Source organism: Micrasema longulum, unplaced genomic scaffold, assembly GCF_059751315.1.
Source record: "Micrasema longulum isolate JH-2025_06_02 unplaced genomic scaffold, ASM5975131v1 h1tg001995l, whole genome shotgun sequence".
Classification (NCBI taxonomy): Eukaryota; Metazoa; Arthropoda; class Insecta; order Trichoptera; family Brachycentridae; genus Micrasema; species Micrasema longulum.
This window is the reverse complement of record NW_028279165.1, coordinates 198,465-217,295: the sequence shown is the minus strand read 5'-3', so window position 1 is coordinate 217,295 and position 18,831 is coordinate 198,465. Positions and strand designations below refer to the sequence as shown.

The window sequence follows — 18,831 nt, the reverse complement described above, 5'->3', positions numbered from 1 at the left end:
AAGTGAAGTAGGCTACTGTCATTCCGAAAAATATATATCTCTGCCTCCGGAAAATTGTTAGTGAATATTAGGAAAAATGAATTATTCTTTCACGTCGCAACTGAGCTACCGATTGACGTGATTTTTAGAATAGGGATAGCCGAAGAGCTGAAAAATGTTAAAAGCTACTTTTTATCCTAAAAAAATTTTCACTCCTTCATGAAAATTCGTAAAGAATAATAAATTATTTTTAAAACAAAGCAAATGCCGAAACAATAAATAATATTTTCTTCATTTATTGAATTAATCGATACATTTTTAAAGTTAAAAATAAATTAATAATCAAAATATAGATGAATGAAAATATCCTTTGAACTAAAATAAATAATACCATTCTTAAAGAACATTCTACACTTGTCTGTCTCCGGCACTTTTTAATATATATTTATGGATGATCTTACCGTGCTCCTTAATTCAACCAAAGTCGGATGTCATGTTAACGGCGTCTGCGCTAGCAATATTAGTTATGCAGATGATATGGTATTATTGACTCCATCTATTATTAATAGTATGAAATTGTTGCTCAATATTTGCGAAAAATATGCAAATGACCACAATATGTTATACAATGCCAAAAAATCGGACATACTTATATTTAAACAGAAGACGTCATTTTCTGAAATCGTGCACCCATCACCACCTGTATTCCTAGACAACAACAGTTTAACGGTAACTGCAAAAGTCAAGTATCTAGTGCATATACTGACTGATGATTGAAAAGATGATCAGAACATAGAAAGACAGAGAAGAGCCATCAATATCAGGGCTCCTATGATAGCGAGACGCTTCTTTCAGTGCAGTAACGAAGTGAATAAAATCATCTTTACTTCGCATTTGACGTCCATGTATACAGCGGAACTGTGTAACAATTATACGCAAGCAGCATGGAATAAATTAAGGGTTATTGTTAATAATTCATACAGGCAATTATTCGGAATGCCTAGGTATTGCAGTGCCTCCGAAATGTTCATAGCTGGACGGGTAAACACCTTCACTGCCCTACTTCGCCAAAGCGCCTGGAGCCTATGGGAACGCCTAAAAAGCTCTAATAACGCGCAGAAGCGCCAAGCCTAGAAGCCGAGAACCAAGCCACTGGCAGAGTGGATCCATTCACCGTTGTTCGAGCGATGGCGGGATATGATAAGACCACCATAAGTGCTGCAAATATAAAATTTTGTTTTATGTTTATGTATATATGGTAGAATAGGCTCTGCACTATGTAGCCTTTTTACTAGAATAAAAATTAAAAAATAGCAACATTTGATAAGACTTCCTTAATTCCATATATTTTTCAAATTTAAAAATGACACATATTTTTATGCGTAATCGCAAGTGATGCAATCAAAAATGCAATCCTCATTAGGCGATTAGAATCAGCTCATTAACTGCTTTACAGACCAAAAAATGCGCCCAGTGCATATTGCGTGCCACGATCACTTACTTTATTAGTGCGAAATATAAATATTTGCAATCGTGTTTTATGAGTATTTTTAATGAACCCATAAATTAATTAAAATTACGTGCTTAGTTATCAAATCATCCAAATCATGATTCTTTATATCTTTCAATATAGGCGAATGCGTTTTTAGAAGATGAAATTATTAAAGTTACGTGTCAATTATTATATGACAATTACCAAGACGGTATGCTTAGCGATCGTCTGTAGTTATCTTCTCCTACGGAGTGATTACGAGGCCGGCTTTTTTAAATCTCATTTTTTTGGTAGTTTGTGGTTTTTAGTGGTTTGCTAGTCCAAGAAAACGAACATTTTCTCTTTTTTCAAAAAGTAAAAATAAAAACATTTTTAAAATGTGTTTTCGGAAAAAATATTAGATTTTTTTTAGTTTTCCGTGAGGAAAGTTCCTCTGAAGTTTCTGCGATCTGGCCCTAAACACTTCTTTATGAAAATTTGAAGTATATTTGTTGGTAACCTATAACTGAACGTAGTTATGCAGACAGCAGCCAGCGATAGAAAAGTGTAACTGAGATAATAGCACTTTTGTTAAAAGAGTGAATAATCAAATCTAGAACATAGAATTGACCTTCCTACATTCGATAACACCAATATCTCATTTGTTCAAAACTGTAGACTGGATGCTTTCTTCATAACTACGTTCAATTAAACATGTCTCAAAACATATTTTATATAGTATTCTACCGTTTATACAGAAAATTCGATTTTATTATACAGGTGTTCTTTTAACCCTGTCACATCCGAAACCACGATGATCAGTATGTGCAAGAAGACATATTGGCATAATTAAAAAATATTTATAACGACGAAAATGTGTAAAAATAAAATATTAAAAAGAACAAATGGTTGCTAACTTCTACGGGTAGAAGCGAGGGGGGCGCGGCCGCGCGTTTAACGGTGTGTCAGACTGCCCGCTCCCCCCTCCTCGTTTCCCTCCTGCAGAAGTTAGCAACTATTTTTTTTTAAACTTTATTTATTCTAAAAAATTATTTTAATGTGCCAATATGTCTTCTTGCTCATACTGATCACCGTGGTTTCGGATGTGACAGGGTTTAAGGAACACCCTGTATAGGCAGTCGAAGATACTGCTATTGCCTTTCCATTGTAATACGGACCCCGGACGAGTGTTTTCGACTCGAAGGGTACTCTCAAGTAAAAATCCTGAAAAAGGAAATCGAGCAGAAAAAATTCGGCCTCCTTGCATAGTGATTGGTGCATTTGCTAACCATGCTAGTAGAACCGGTTTTGATTCTCGGCAGGGTCAAGGTGAAATATTTGTTGTATAGTCTGCAATATTTAACCGTCACTGTACAGGTACCAGGGGTGGTATGCTGAATCTTTTCTACCCCCTAGAAAGTAGTTAATTTGGGGATTTTTATTTTTTGCTTGCGTTTACACTTAGCTTCATATCTGGCCACACTGATGATTAAGCGTCAAATAAATTTGAACATGTAAAATCAAACATGATTATTTTAATAAAAAACATTATTGCGACCTTCAAATGCTTAAGCATTACCAAAAACACTTAATTAGGTTGAATTGACCAAACCGCATTAGTTTTTTTTCGTTTTTTAAACAGTTTTTTTACATCATTTGACGTTTAATCATCAGTGTAGCCATTACATAGAGCAAAGTGTAGTCGTATTAAAAAAACAAAAATCCCCAAAGTAACCACTTTCTAGGAGGTATAGAAGATTCGTAATACCACCCCTGACGCGTAAGACTTATTACATCACCTTCATGCAAAAGTCTTTTGATTTAACATAATCAAGCTTCAATTCAGTTTTAATATATGTTTCATTATATTTGTTGGTTTTTTATGCTGTTTCCCTCCAAAAAAGAGACATGCTCTTTTGCTTAGAGAGGGACTTACTTAGAATTATTATTAATACGACCATCAATAGAATTTACATAATGAAAAATATAAAAAATCGACATTTTTCCCTTGTTCTTAATTTATAATATTGTCCCATTGTTTTTAAGTTATTTTAATTATATTTTAATTTATTTAAGTCTAAATTCGTTGCAACAGTGAGGGAAATCATTATTGAGAAGGGTATATGGAAGTCAAGGCATTTGCGGGGCCTTTGACCTGTCATTGGCTGGTTTAAGTGGCCACTTTACACACTGTGTAACATTCACCAAATGTAAGTCGTAATAATTGTCTTTGTACAGAAAAAAAACATTTATATTCTGTACAGAAGCCATATTTAACAAGTAAATTGCCTCATTAACTCCATTCGCACAATATACAAATTACTGTAAAAAATTGTCTTCTTTTAAATGAAATTCCCTTCCCTCGAATATTTCCCGTTACGAGTAATTTTAGTTTCTTTCTCCGCCTATATAATTTATAAGTAAAGCGTATAATTTGTCAGTAGACAAGTGTCTTGACGATGGGACAGTATCCCCGAAATCAGAAATTGAACAGTTGCAGAAGTTGTCTTTTATAAATGTAAAACTTCAATAATTATTATAATAAGGTCTTTGATAAATAAAGTCAAGTGTAGTGGATCTAACATCAAATTAATTAATTTAACAATGTTTTGAGTATATCAAAATGCTTGCAAACTGGCTCGATTTTCTCCCTAGGGTTGTTCATATTTAAATTTGTTACAACAGAGAGAAAAAACATTTTTGAGAAAGAAATACGGGAGTCTAGGCATTTACAAGGCTTATGACCTGTCATTAGCTGGATTAAGTGGCCACTTTACACACTGTGGAACCTTCACCATTCTGCCTATGTTTGAACATCCACATTTCCTTAACTCTTCCATCTGTCGACTTTTGTGAAATAAAAGAGCTGAAACCTTTATCATGTGGGTGAGATTCATCCGGCTGAACCAATTCACCTACTAGACAACGCCGCAAAACAATCTTTTCATTTGGATACTTCTTATTTTACCAGTTAGTTAATTCAACAATGTTTTGAGTATGTCAAAATGTTTGTAGACCGGCTGGATTTCTTTTATGTCTCTTATTTTATTAGTTTCAGTAGAAAGCCAATCAAAGATTTTTAGCCAAAATAAATTTCATTTTGATGGAAAACATCAAGATACGTTGCATTTGGTGTTCTAATGTAGCGCCCTATGCACCATTGGATGTGAATAGAGGCAAAATAATAATGATGACGAAGAAGGGGTAATTCTGAACATGTCAACATATTGGTTGTTTTTTTTCAGCTTTTTTTTAAATTGGATAAAGATAAATATCAAAAAGGTTTTTAAAATATGCGCATATATATTTGATCAGCCTTAAATATTTTTTTATAATTTAAATATTTACATTTTATTTACAAAAATCATTATCGTATCACATAATCGGGTCATTAAAATCAGTTCGTTGGGATTCTGCATCAGTCATTTGGTCATTAGTGAAGATGGTGGTGTGGCATGTGGTGGACTGTTGGTCCAATCTTCTTCACATTGGCTTGGAATCCGTGGATATCATCAGCTTTGTAGTCTACAATGCGGACTGAACCGTCAGGCTCTACCAGAGAATATTGACCTAAAAAATCAAATAACATATAAAATAAATCTTTGTATTTAGTGCGGGTCATTTATTTCGACCCTGTAGTACCCCAAACATAATATCAGAAAAAAACAAACCTTATATTTTTACTTTTTGTTTTATTTATTTTGTATTTGTTAATCTTCTTTTTGCACCACAACAGGCCTGGAGGCCCAATTACAGTGGCGAATTACATCACAGAACACCCAGGCTTGAGAAAAATCACATTTAATTTTTGTGTTCTCACCGGGAATCGAACCCAAAACCTTCCGTGTGTGAGTCAAGCGTATTGACCATTACACCACGAGGGCCGCCAATACTTATACATTTATATTTAGTATGGGTCCTATATTACAACCCTGTGGTACCCAAAGTGTTTTTAAAAAAAATATCCATAAACTTCTATATGTCTTGATTTCGAATTCTGATGCATTATCATCCACATCCGGTGGCACATAAAGCCTACATTGGTATACTAAAAACAGCATATAACCATCTACTACATGAAGCCAAAATGATCAGTTTCTCGCTTTAGACTCAGTTGAATGTAGTTATGCAGAAAGCAGCCAGCCATAGAAAAGTGGAACTGAGATAATAGCACGTTTGTGAAAACAGTAAATAATCAAATCTACACAACAGTTGGAATGTTTTTGACTTTAACAAATGATAAACAAGGAAAGTATAATTGTTTTTTACATTACAAACGAGAATTTAACTATGTATTTGACTAGTTTGAATGATTTTTAAAATTCGTCAAGATTTTCTATTGCTGTGGGTGTTTTCTACAAATTGGGAAATGCCATTTTTGTGATCGACACTAATTTTAGAAGGTGATTATTACAGTTTTTTTTATGAAAGCGGTCTGGCTGTTTTTAGTAGAACATAGAATTGACTTTACTGCACCCGATAACTCTGTCTCATTTTTTCAAAATTGTGGACTGGCATGTTTTATGCATAATTACTTTCAGTTCAGGGACTATGAAATATTAGAGTGGAAATCGTCGATTAAAATCAAAATTTAAAATTTTACGTCGAACCGCCCGGGAATTGAGCTTGAGACCTGAGACTTGAGAATATTTTTGAAACAAGTATTTATAATACATGTTTTTCAAAACTATTTCTATTGCGGGTAAATTAAAAAGAATAGTGAATGAATACTGAAAAACTATTAAATTATACAGGTCCAAGATGACTGCCCTGCTGTACTCCAAAATTTTTATCAATTACAACTATATCCCAATTTCTAAATAGGTATACTATTCTCCGTTTTTACTCAGAAAAATAATAACTATACCTTTGACAACTCCTCCATCCCTGATCTCATGCTGAGACTTGACGTCTCCTGTGTGGTGATCCTTTACTCCATAGTCGAAAGCGTATGCTGGATAAGCCTTTAAAAATAGTCAATGATAATATATCAAATTAGTCATACAGCTTACTTAGTACAAAATTGTATTAAAACAAAAAAAATCGCTGCGTTGCTACAATCCATTCTAGCCTCTTCTAGAAGACTTCTTAAATATCATAATTCTTCTATCCGCACCTAATGGTGCATAAGGTACTGCATTAGAATTATTTTTCATATATTTTTTTTTTAATTGTTTCAAAAATTATTTAAAAATAGAAATAGTCTTCATTTTAAAACAGTCTGAGACACGTTTGATGGATACAAACCACTCTGTTGAGTAAACTTATTGTTTTATTTCGTAGTATATGTAGATTTCCTGGTAATAAAACAAAATGTAGATATATGTGTACATGTAATAAATTAATAAATACATAATAGATAAAGATAAGATGAAGTCTCACGTTACAGAAGCCATGCCAGTACAGGGACTTTGAAATATTGTAAACATTCAAAATAAGTCAAGTCAAAACATAAATGAAACTAGCGGACCTGACAGACGTTGTCATGCCGAAACGTTGTCTTGCCTGCTATAAGCTGGTTCACCAAACGTTTTTTTGGTATCCGAATTTTCAATAAACTATATACTAAGTGACGTGTGACATTGAGTTCGACATTTGAATCTTTTCGTTTATACATTATGTGATTTGCTGTTGCCCAAAGCAAAATAAAAAAAAGTGCCATATCACCAGCCATACACATAATTTTTCTGTACGTGTAATGATATATTAATATCCAAATATAGAATTCAAGTAAGTACCTAGGTCATTTTTATGGTTGAATTCCAAATAGAAAAGAAATATTTTGTAAATACAGGATATTTTTTGCAAATGTCAAACTCTGTTCTTCTAGCAACAGGGGTGCACTTTGTTTATGATTGTGATTTTCAAAAATTCATTGAATATGTTAATATTATTTTAGGATTACCAAAAATCCAGTAAAAGGAATAAATGGGTAGAAATTATAAGGAATTGAAGGAAATAACTTGATTGAGATCCACGAAAAACTAATTATTTTTGTAAACATTCAAATAAAACCCTTTTTTATATTAAAAAAAAAATATCTTCCCAATTTTTAGTGTGTGAAGATGAATAAAAAAATTATGCTCCTAACTTTTTTTACGGATTAGATTGAAGATTTTAAGATTTACAAACATTTGCAGCACAAAGCTCATTATTATGCAAAAATCCGCACGTAAATCGGTTAAGCCGTTTAGGAGTTAAGTGACATCACACGTACAGAAGAATTATGCATATAAAGATAAATATTCCGTATCTATCTTGCCGGGAATCAAATCCAGAACCTCATCAGGAATTTTATGCAAATGCACTAACCCGAGTGAAACCACTCGTCCAGGAATCAAGTACTTTTCAAACATAGAACTGTTTTGTTACTTCCTTCAAATATGGGAAATAAATAAACAAAAAAAAAATGACGAATATTCAACTTACGTGGTGATGGTCATCATAAAGTCCGTGTTTATTGTGGAGTCCCCACACGCCATGTCCTAGACCCAAACTGTTGTGTTCTAATCCGCCATAGCCGAGTCCCAATCCATCACCGTAGCCGAGCCCGCCGTAGCCCAAGCCATAGCCGAGCCCTCCATAGCCGAGCCCGCCATAGCCGAGTCCGCCATAGCCGAGCCCGCCATAGCCGAGCCCGCCATGACCCAGTCCGATCAGAGGAGAACCAATGTGCCCGATGTGGCCATGGCCGCGAACAATGTTGCTATGGGAAATGGCCGGGTGACCACTGCAAATGGCCACCAGAGCTGCCAAGCAAACTGTCACCTAAAAAAGAGATAGATTTGAAATTGTGTTTTATTTTTAATCGATTGTTACACTATAGAATAAAGATTTACATTTATTTCCATTGAGATGAAACTGTAAATCTAAATCTGTTGCAACAGCGAGGGAAAATTTTTTTGAGAAGGGAATATGGAAGCCTAAGCATTTACAGGGCAGGGCTTATGATCTGTCATTGGCTGGTTTGAATAACAACTTTACACAATACGTATCATTCGGCATTTTTCCTCTTTTTAAACATGCATATACACGCTTAAACCAGCTAATGACAGGCCATAAACCCTGTTAAATCCTCGACTTCCATTTTCCCTTTTCTTAGATGTTTCCAATCTCCATTGTGATATGTAAATTGATAATAACTCGCTAGGGGTTTGAATCTAGTCCTTGTCGACAAACATTTGGAAAGACACAAAATATTGTTGATAAAACCAATTGATCCTAGAAGTACAAATAATTGAAAACACTTTCAAGCTTTGCCGTTGCCTAGACGTGCGCAGGCGAAATAATTCAGTCAGATGAATCTCACCCACATCAATAGATGTTTCAGCTAGAAAACTTTTTTATTTAATTTTACGGCGAAGTATCTCGACAATGCCTAAAAAACTATTTTGAAGTACGTCACAGGTTATCAATGAGGAAGTTCTGTGTTTTATATTATTAATAATTAGAAGACTAATTAATTCAGCCAAAAATAAAATTTTCAATTTTTATATATCATATTATCAGCGCTATGATTTTTTAAAGTTTTGTATTTCTGAAATAACTCCGCGTCAAGTAAACATTTATCTTCAATTTTATCTGCAAAATAAAATTAAGTTTTCTGTATGAAAAGCAGAATATGCTTCCTTTTTTTTCTTTTAATCAAAGGTGAAGATACTTTAAATTTTCATGCAAATATACTTATTTTCGTACACAAATATCGTTTATTGGTCCATTGACGGCAAACAAACCGGAAATCTTCCATAACTCTCTTATAATTTGTTGATTCATACGAACTAGTGACGTCGTTCAAAGTGGTTCGTTTTTATTATTTCCAGGAAACTTTGCTGTACAACTCGATGCTCTAAGTTTTACCGCGCGCAAGAAAACATTTATTGTACCCAATTTCGTTATCCAAAAGCGTTGTAACATATTTTTATGGGTTTGCGGTTTCCAGGTAGCCATTTTTCAACGTTTCGCGTATTTTGACAGCTGCGAAGTTCTACTTTAAAATGTCAGCACAACTCACCGACGACAACTTGTGACGTCACGGGCGGAGCAATTTTAAAATTACAAAAATTCATAGCGATGATAATACGATACATAAAAATAAACATATTTTTATTTTGGTTTTGTTTGATAGTCTTTTAACAAATAAAAAAACTAAACATATTACAACAGTGGTGAAGAACATTTAAGAGATGGTAATATAGAATTCTAGGCATCTACAGGGCTTATGTCATTGGCTGGTTTAAGTGGCCACTTTACACACTGTGTAACACTCACTATTCTGCCCATATTTGAAAATCTAGATTCCTTCAAATCTTTCATCTGTTGATGTTTGTGAAGTTAAAGAGCTGAAACGTTTATGTTGAAATATGTAAATATAAACAGCTCCCCAGGGAGTTGAATTGTCCACAAAAATTTTGACAAACTCAAAATATTGTTGTAAAATAAAAAACATCGAACTTCCTCAGATTGATGAATTTTTACTTTTTCGTGTAACCAAATAATTTTTAAAATCAATAATAAATCATCGTTAAATTTCTTACCTTAATTGAGATCATCTTGGTGTAATCAACTGAATCAATCTCAAGAACTGATGACTCCTCAAAAATAGATCCTCTATATATATTCCGAATAGCTCAAATTAATAATTCCAAGCGTTACGCTCGCTTGAATTCTACGCGTTCATACATCATATTGCATAATGATTATTTTAATGTGCGTTATGATAATTTTTGATCCATTTATTTGCCGAACACGCACAAGAAAATATTCGCCGGAAATCTGAAGGTCGCAGTATTGATTAATGATGTAGTTTGTAGGTAATAAATTATATTTTAGTTGTATAATATCAAAAACGTCAGGAAAGAAAATACAACTTCAGAGATGCGTTGGAATAAAGTGTTTAAAACCATTATTAGAAAAAAAAGTTTCTGTGAGAACAAGGGAAAACTGTGATAAGAAGTTCTCGTGTGTTTTTGAATTAGAATCCAGTGGTGGAATTCTGAATCTTCTTTATCCTCTAGAGAAGTGGTCCCGGTACCGGACCGTGGACCAAATGGTACTGGGCCGCGCAAGGGCCTTGCTTAACACTTTGTGTCCCGGTCCCGCGTTTTCACGTGGTTTACCAGCTGTCTAAAAAAGTGCATTTTATTGACATTGAGTGACTTTTATTTGTACTTTTTCGCTGCTGGTAAACGACGTGAAAACGCGGGACCGGGATACAAAGCATAATAAAAGGAGTGAGACCCTGTATAATAATTTATTTATGGTTTTACAATGTTTGTATTCTTTTTTTAAACAGAATAGTGTTCCGCCACTAGGGTCCCGTGCCGAGGGAATCATTTTACAATAAGTAAAACATGCCTTAAATTAGTTATTTAACAAAGTTAACATAATAATAAAATAAAAACGTAATTAATCTAATCAACATAATTAGCAATTTAAACTAAAATAATCATAAAAAAACATAACCAATTGTGCGAATATTCCAATGTAGCTCTTTATAAAGGCCAATGTTGGCAAAACTATCATACAAAAATGACTGATTAAATTGTTTACAATAAATATGAGAAGTATCGATTGATTTAACCAAGTATTTTCATAATTACGACACTTTTAAGAAACTCTTCACAAAGCATGAAATTTCACAAAAATGGGCCGGGCACAGGGTAAATTCTATGTGTATTCGGCCGGTACTCAAAGTGTTAAAAATCAAAATTACTTTTGAAAATTCGAACATACCTATAAAATTTATCGTAGTGCTGTAATGACTGAAAATTAATCCCCATTGCCATTTCCGACATCCTATCTATGTGAAGCGGGGTTTTCTGCAGTGCTGACTGACAGCAACCAAAACAAAGAAATAAACTGGACATAAGGAAGCCACTTTGGGTGTCACAATCTCCTATTACCCCCAGATGGAACCATCTCCTTTCAATGAAGCAAGCTCAGGGTTCTCATTTATTTAGCATTAAATCAAAAGACATAAAACTTCAACATCAAAACATTATAAAACACACTGATCAAGCAAATAATAACTGAACAAAAAGCTTTAATAAAAATTATCCTAAGAGTCCCAATCAGAACTAGCTCCCTTGGTATATTTGAAAATCTCAATATAAATTCCATAAAACAACTGTATGCAAAAGCTTTGTTACTAAACGCACGTAAAAATTATTCTCTACCTTCCGATACAAAAAAAAACACAATAGATACTTCACCCCGATGCTACAAAAAAATAAATACAACCTTCGGTCAAAGAGGATTGACCTACTACTCGGTTAAAGTGTACAATCTACTTCCATTATCCATAAGGACAATAAGTAAGTTCTCAAAATATAAAATGGCTATTAAGAAATGGATATTGGAGGTGGGTTGCGCACGGATAGATGAGTGTATCAAGCCAAATATGTAAAATGGATGCACTGTTTATGAATTTTATTAATTAGTCTATATAAATTGGTTATGTTTACTATGAATATGTTTGTTTTTTATTTTGTTTATTATGTTAATTGTAATTAGGTTAATTGGTTTAATTACGTTTTTTTTATTGTTCTTATTTTGTTATTTTTTTTAACTTTGTTTAATATATTTCATAACTTTGTTAAATATTATTATCTTAGGCATGTTTCTCTTTTTTGCAAAATGTTTTCCTCGGCACGGGACACCCCAGTGAGGGAACATTATTCTGTATAAAAAAAAGAATACAAACAATGTAAAAGTATAAATAAATAAAACTATACGCAAGCAGCATGGAATAAATTAAGGGTCACGTATAACAATTTATACCGACAATTTTTCGGATTGCCTAGGTACTACAGTGCCTCTGAAATGTTTACAGCTGGACGAATAAACACCTTCGCTGCCCTACTCCGCCAAAGAGCCTGGAGCTTATGGGAACGCCTGAAAAGCTCTAATAACGAAATTCTCCAAGCCTCTGCAAGGCGGATCCATTCACCGTTGTTCGAGCGATGGCGCGATATGCTAAGACCACCATAAGTGCTGCAAATATAAAATTTTATTTTATGTTTATTGTTATATTTTTGTTTATATTTATAATTATGTTCATGTTCATATGGTAGAATTGGCTCTGCACTATAAAGCCATTTTACGGAAAAAAAATAGTAATTATAATAATAATATTATTTTTTAAAAATAGATATATAACTTTTAAGTTAATATATCTGGAAGATATTAGAAAAACATTAAAATCCCGATATTAAACCCTGGGCATTCTCAAAATTATTTTCTATATCTTGAAAAAAATACTTTCAACCTTCCGTTGAACCCTAAAAATATTGAAAATACCCATGAATACAAAAGAAAATGAAAAAAATATCTAAAACTTAACACTTTGAGACCGGCGAAATACACATAGAATTTACCCTGTGCCCGGCCCATTTTTGTGAAATTTCATGCTTTGCGAAAGGTTTCTTAAAAGTGTCATAGTTATGAAAATACTGTGTTAAATGAATTGAAACTTCCCATATTTATTTGAAAATATTCAATAAGTCATTTTTGTACGATAGTTCTGCCAACATTGGCCTTTATTGCGCTAAATTGCAATGTTCGCACATATACAGGCCTCACTCCTTTTTTGTGCTTTGTGTCCCGGAGCCGTGTAAACACGTGATTATAATAACCACGCGTTGTGTCCCGGTCCCGTGTTTTCACGTGGTTTACCAGCAGCAAAAAAGTACTAATAAAAGTCAATAGATGTCAATAAAATGCACCTTTTTAGACAGCTGATGTACCACGTGAAAACACCGGACCGGGACACAACGAGTGGTTATACAATCACGTGTTTACACGGCTCCGGGATACAAAGTGTTAATAATCCTTCATTGTTATTATATATTTTTTCTTTATTTTTCACACAAACCTTGTGTTTTCTTTACTATTATTTGTCACTATAACTTATGTACCATAGTTGTATTTTTTTTTATTATGTATTGTACAAATATATGGATATCATTTTTTTAATAATAGTGGGCCGCGGTAAAATTATAAAACGTTTATCGGTCCGCGGCGACAAAAAAGTTGGGAATTACTGCCCTAGAGTGCCTAAAGAGTGGTTAATTTAGGGATTTTTATTTATTGCCTGCACCTAAACTTTGCTTCATTTATGGCCACTGGCCACACTGATGATCATGATCAAACGTCAAACAAATTCGAACACGTGAAAATAAACTGAATTTTTTTCATTTAAACCATTAATTTGACCTAAGGCGATTAAGCATTACCCAATATATGTTAAATTGGCGTAACCGTATTTATTTATTTATTTTTGCACCACAACAGGCCAGGAGGCCCAATTACAGTGGTGGATTACATCACAGAACTTAAGAAAAATCACATTTTAATTTTTGTGTTATCACCGGGAATCGAACCCGTAACCTTCCGTGTATGAGTCAAGCGTCTTGACCACTACACTACGAAGGCCGCCGTTATTTGTTTTTTTTTTCCGTTTTTTAAACAGTTTTATATACCATTTGACGTTTAGTCATCAATGTGGCCATTATATGAAGCGAAATGTCGTCGCATTAAAAAAAACTTCAAATTAATCACTCTCTAGGGGTAGATACGATTCAGAATACCACCCCTGGGCTGGTATTTTGAACGGAAATGCGCGTGAAGAGATCGCTTTGTTAGCGTGTATTTAGTACGTAAATACACGTTAAAAATGCGTTTTCTACGCGCGCTTTTTCGTTCAGAATACCACCCCTGCGGTGTGGAAAACCTCGGCCGCATAAAAAACTTTATCTCGTGTATTTTGGATGTAAATACGCGAGATAAATGGTTTTTCTACGGCCGCGAGATTGTTTGGAATATCAGCCCAGGGCCCCGATTAAAATGGGAAGTTAAAACAGAGTTATCTTCGACTGTCTATAAAGAAAAATCGATATTTGTGTGCGAAAATGAGTATATTTGCATGAAAATTTAAAGTATCTTTGTCGGTAACCTATAATTGAACATGTTTAGAAGAAAAAAATGTATGCATATTCTGCTTTTCATACAGAAAACTTTATTTTACTTTGTAGATAAAATTGAAGATAAATACTTTTAGTTTACTTCCCATTGTAATCGGGGCCCAAGACAAATTGGTCCCGCCCGGTATGGCATTTTCTCTTGTCGGTTTCAATCAGAACTTGCTACTAGACAAATTAAAATTGCTAGATATTTAAGGTGATTTAAAGCATTTTTTGTTCTAATTCCAGATTAAATAATACAACGATTAGCAATTTGTCCATGATCATATTTAATTTAACTATTATCATCGACGACGTTCTTAGACGTGATACAACATAGTATCGTGATACGGACATAGGTAGCTTTTTAAGTATTTAATTGTTAAAACAGTTTAGAAATGGACGGAGTTTTAGTGTTTATAATATTACTAATACGCTCTTACGAGCGTTTAAAAAAAGCAATTTAGAGAAGTAAATTTCACGTAAAGGTTTACATTGTATGATTATTTCCGATTTTAGAAAAGACCTAACTTAACAGCAATACTTAAAATCGCTCAGTTTGACTTTTGGTAATGAAGCCCCATCCGAAAGCGCCCTGATAACGCAATCAGGCTGCGGCTCCGAAACTCTTAAATAAGGAGAGATTTCTGTTAAAATATATGCCAATCTCGATAAAATCAATCGATGTTTTTTCAAAACCAATAACGTTAAATATATTTATTGTAACAATGCGTAAAATGACAATAAGATAATTTGAATGTTTTGAACTGTCTTGACACATTTTTAAAAATTAATTGGGTAATTACCGAATTAATTGTTTTACTAACATAATGTTCGACGCAATCAATTTGAAAACACATCATCATCATTGTCTTTCGAATCTTCTGTATTTTGGTTCGGTTCAACACTTGAACTTAATCTCGCTGGCTTCGTTGGTCTACTGCTCATGTCAGAAATGAAAAACCTGCTAACCGATTCCTTCGTCAGACTGCGAAGCTCGTGCGTTGAATTCTGCTCTGACAGAGAGCTGGTATTGCTCGACGGAGCGAACGATTTCCTTTCCACGAATACTGGATAATTCAGGGCATCAGCTTCAGGGGTGCTCTTCTTAACTGTCCGCAGGATCTTCACGGTTGTTTTGGTCTTCGTGTCATCTCTCACTATCTGTTTTTCGTCGTCATCATCCCCGGTAGAAGTGTGCAAACTTATGGCTCTCGTCAGCTCCCGGATTTTAGGAGACTCTAAATCTGTAACAATCACCCTTTGCTTTTTATTTGGACTCTCGGACGGTTCGATATTGATCGTATAGCGTTTCAACTTGTCTATGTCTGGTTTGTCCGTTTTTTCGTCCAATTTTACGTCGGATGTTACTAAAATGTGCGACGTTGGTCTCCTTTTTTCTAATTTATTGTAGAAACCAAAGTGGGTGCTGTCAGGACTGTTTCCGTTGTCACATTTTTCGGCTGCTTGGATGAGATCGTAGAAAAATATTTCGCGAGGACTCATCGGTGGATTATCTACGTCGTCGTCTCCCATGATCGTCTCTTCGGGAGTGATGGGCGTGTTAATCTCAACTAAATGGAGAAATTGAGAAAAATTCTTTTTATCCATGGATTCCATGCTGCTGACACTTTTTGGAGCTACATTAGACGGAGACTCGCTCTCCGATGGTCGATAAGTTTTGGCGTAGTGGACATTAACAACAGTTTCCCTCGTTGGTGTATTCGTGCCGATGGGTATCTTTTCTCCGAAAAACTCCACATTTCCATGACGATTTGCAAGGTCTACGTCAACCGGTTTAAGATTCGTTGGTTTTTTAGATTTTAAACTTCCCGAGGTATCTTTAGACTGTACAGGGTTTGATTTTGTCAACAGCACATCGTTAGTTTTGATTTTACCATCAGTTATAACTTGCTTTGTTTGCGGAGTTATTTTAGATGTCTCTATTTTTCTATTGATCAAATCTTTAGTTCCCGCATCATGCGCCGAAGAAATTATAACATAACTGGAAGAACTAGAGTTTCTACTTTTCGCACTTCTCAAACTGTTTCTTTTGTTATCGATAGACCTCGTTCTTTTAGGTCTGTCTAATTCGTCCAATTCCGGTTGCTGTTTTCTCAAAGTGACATCGAAGCTCGGTCCTTTAGAGAGAGTGTCTTCTTTCGGCTTATTTTTCTGACAGCACGCGTTGTAACTCTCCCGAACGCTTCCACATTTTCCACAACTATTTTTATCGGTCGCGGCACAGGGGCATTTCGCTCCTCCGGGTGGATGGAACGCCATGCAATGGATGCAGAGAATCTCCTTCTCGTCGCCGTACTCGGGGTTAAGAAATATCTTATCGTATTTACTCTTCTTCGGCACCATGCATTTCCAGATGGCAATTAGAACTCCGAGGATAACGCAGAATATAAACAAAGCGACACTCCAGAAGAAATACGGCCAGTCGTGAGGCCAGTTCAGGGTGCTTTTATTTTCATTGTAATACGCGCTGACTTTTGACCAAACGATTGGGCAAATAATCAGACAGAAAAGAATGAACCATAAACCAACGAAGATGGGAAAATTGATCCATTTGAATGGATGAGAACGTATCAAATCAGGTTTGTACGTAGAACTGTGTTTGCAGCACTTTAAATGTTTTACGTCACTCTTTTTCGTGCCCATTTTCACTATAACCTTTTTAATTCATTCACCATTGATACAAAATCACTACTTTTAACTTATTGCTTAAACGAAGGATAACAGCGTACTAATCTTGGGTATTATGTTTGTGGTCAGGAGCATAGCGCAGTATTATCGCAGATCCGGACAATTTAAAAAAAATGTTTATCAACTCCCCACATCCTGTAGTGTATGCCAAGGTGCCATTGCTTATCAATATTTTATTGGGCTTGCGAAGTTTCAATTCTATATAAAGTAAGTAATCTGACTCCCCGTGATTCGTTTTATAAATACACAATTATGTTTTATTATTAATGAAAATGGTTTGGTAATTGAAAGGGGTTCGAACGGTTTGTTGAAGAACTGTAACACATAAGTTATATATATAGGTATAACATTACAACAAACTAAAAATAAACAAATCAAAATTTGTTGCAACAGAAAAGGAAAATATTTTTGAGAAGGGAATATGTAAGTTTAGGCATTTACAGGGCTTTATGACCTGTCAACGGCTGGTTTAAGTACCCACTTTACACTCTGTTGAACATTCACCATTCTGCCTATGTTTTATTTTTTATTTATGTATTTATTATTTACATACAATATTACAGTTTTATTATTTTTTTCATAGATTTTTTTTTTTTTACAGGACTCACCAAGCCAATTAATATAGCTTGTCGGTAAAGATCCTTTTCCATCCAAGATCCATTTTAGTGGCAAATCACACCAAAGGTCACTTAAATTGCGAGGTGAGTAGCTAACTATCTTCAATAAATGTTATATTTGAAGCACTAACTTTGTGGTTATTCATTATAACAAAATAAATAAAAAAACTTTGTTTTTAACAACTAATTTTTTTTTTAGGAAAAAAAGACTTGATTTATTGGCTCCACATGTAGTATTTAGTAAATATGATAAAAATAAAATAGGAAAAAAATCATTAGTTACGTAAACCTTGACGAAGAAGCTTGTTTGCTTTGAAACCGGTAGGTGGAATTTTTTCATTTTTTTTAATTAGTGGTTAAAAAAACAAAGTCGTTTTATTTATTTTATTAGTTAACTATCTGGCCAGATACTTGCTAACATCCGGCCATATAGCGGATTTTTTTTTTATTATTTACAATATTACTTTTTTTTTAGGACTCACCAAGCCAATTAACATGGCTTGTCGGTAAAAATCATTTACATGAAAACATATGATAACACTACATAGTTGTGTAATAATAATTACTACTTACTTAAATATAAATATAAGGAGCGAAAAAAAAAATATATACACAATTTATATTTTCAAATAATATTTAGAAAAATGCAAAAAATAAGTATATGATATCCCAATTATAAGATAAAAAATAAATACAAAACCGGAATACCAAAATTTAAAACAGAAGTGTGTACATTATTAATAGGCACAAAGCCTTTTTAAAAAACATTATTTCTTTACATATCTATATCCATATCTTTATCAGTGTCCATATCTATATCTATACCCTCTATATCTATACCCTCTATATCTATATCTATACTTAAAACATCCACATTTCCTCAGCTCTTCCATCTGTCGACTTTTGTGAAGTTAAGGAGCTGAAACCTTTATCACGTGAATGGGATTCATCCGGCTGAACCAATTCACCTACTGGGCAACGCCTGAAAACAATTTTCCAATTTTTATTCTTCTCTTACCAGTTAGTAGATTTAACTATGTTTTGAGTGTGTCCAAATTTACCTAGACTTCCATTTTCCCTTCTCAAAAATGTT

General features: G+C 34.0%; 1 protein-coding gene across 2 annotated transcripts; it reads right to left on the bottom strand.

Annotated features, from left to right (window-relative positions):
* Positions 1-4,750: 4,750 nt before the first annotated feature.
* LOC148273311 (uncharacterized) lies at positions 4,751-17,163 on the bottom strand. 2 transcript variants are annotated; one of them, XM_088238894.1, is made up of 4 exons: positions 15,382-17,163; positions 7,880-8,218; positions 6,318-6,414; positions 4,751-5,020 (listed from the first exon to the last, which is right to left on the bottom strand). In XM_088238894.1, the coding sequence occupies exons 1-4, from the start codon at positions 17,074-17,076 to the stop codon at positions 4,884-4,886; spliced, it is 2,268 nt and encodes a 755-aa protein (XP_088095020.1). In that variant the 5' UTR covers positions 17,077-17,163; the 3' UTR covers positions 4,751-4,883. The 2 variants fall into 2 exon arrangements, with proteins under 2 accessions (XP_088095020.1, XP_088095021.1); XM_088238895.1 differs by lacking the exon at positions 15,382-17,163 and adding an exon at positions 9,985-10,119.
* Positions 17,164-18,831: the final 1,668 nt, after the last annotated feature.

What these genes read in the sequence shown, in the direction of transcription:
- LOC148273311 (XM_088238894.1), bottom strand. Translation starts at nt 17,076, where the DNA reads ATGGGCACGAAAAAGAGTGACGTAAAACATTTAAAGTGCTGCAAACAC. An exon ending in TTTATGATGACCATCACCAC is followed by an intron (nt 6,415 to 7,879) that starts GTAAGTTGAATA and finishes CTATTTTTAAAG; the next exon opens with GCTTATCCAGCATACGCTTT. An exon ending in GGATGGAGGAGTTGTCAAAG is followed by an intron (nt 5,021 to 6,317) that starts GTATAGTTATTA and finishes TTGATTTTTTAG; the next exon opens with GTCAATATTCTCTGGTAGAG.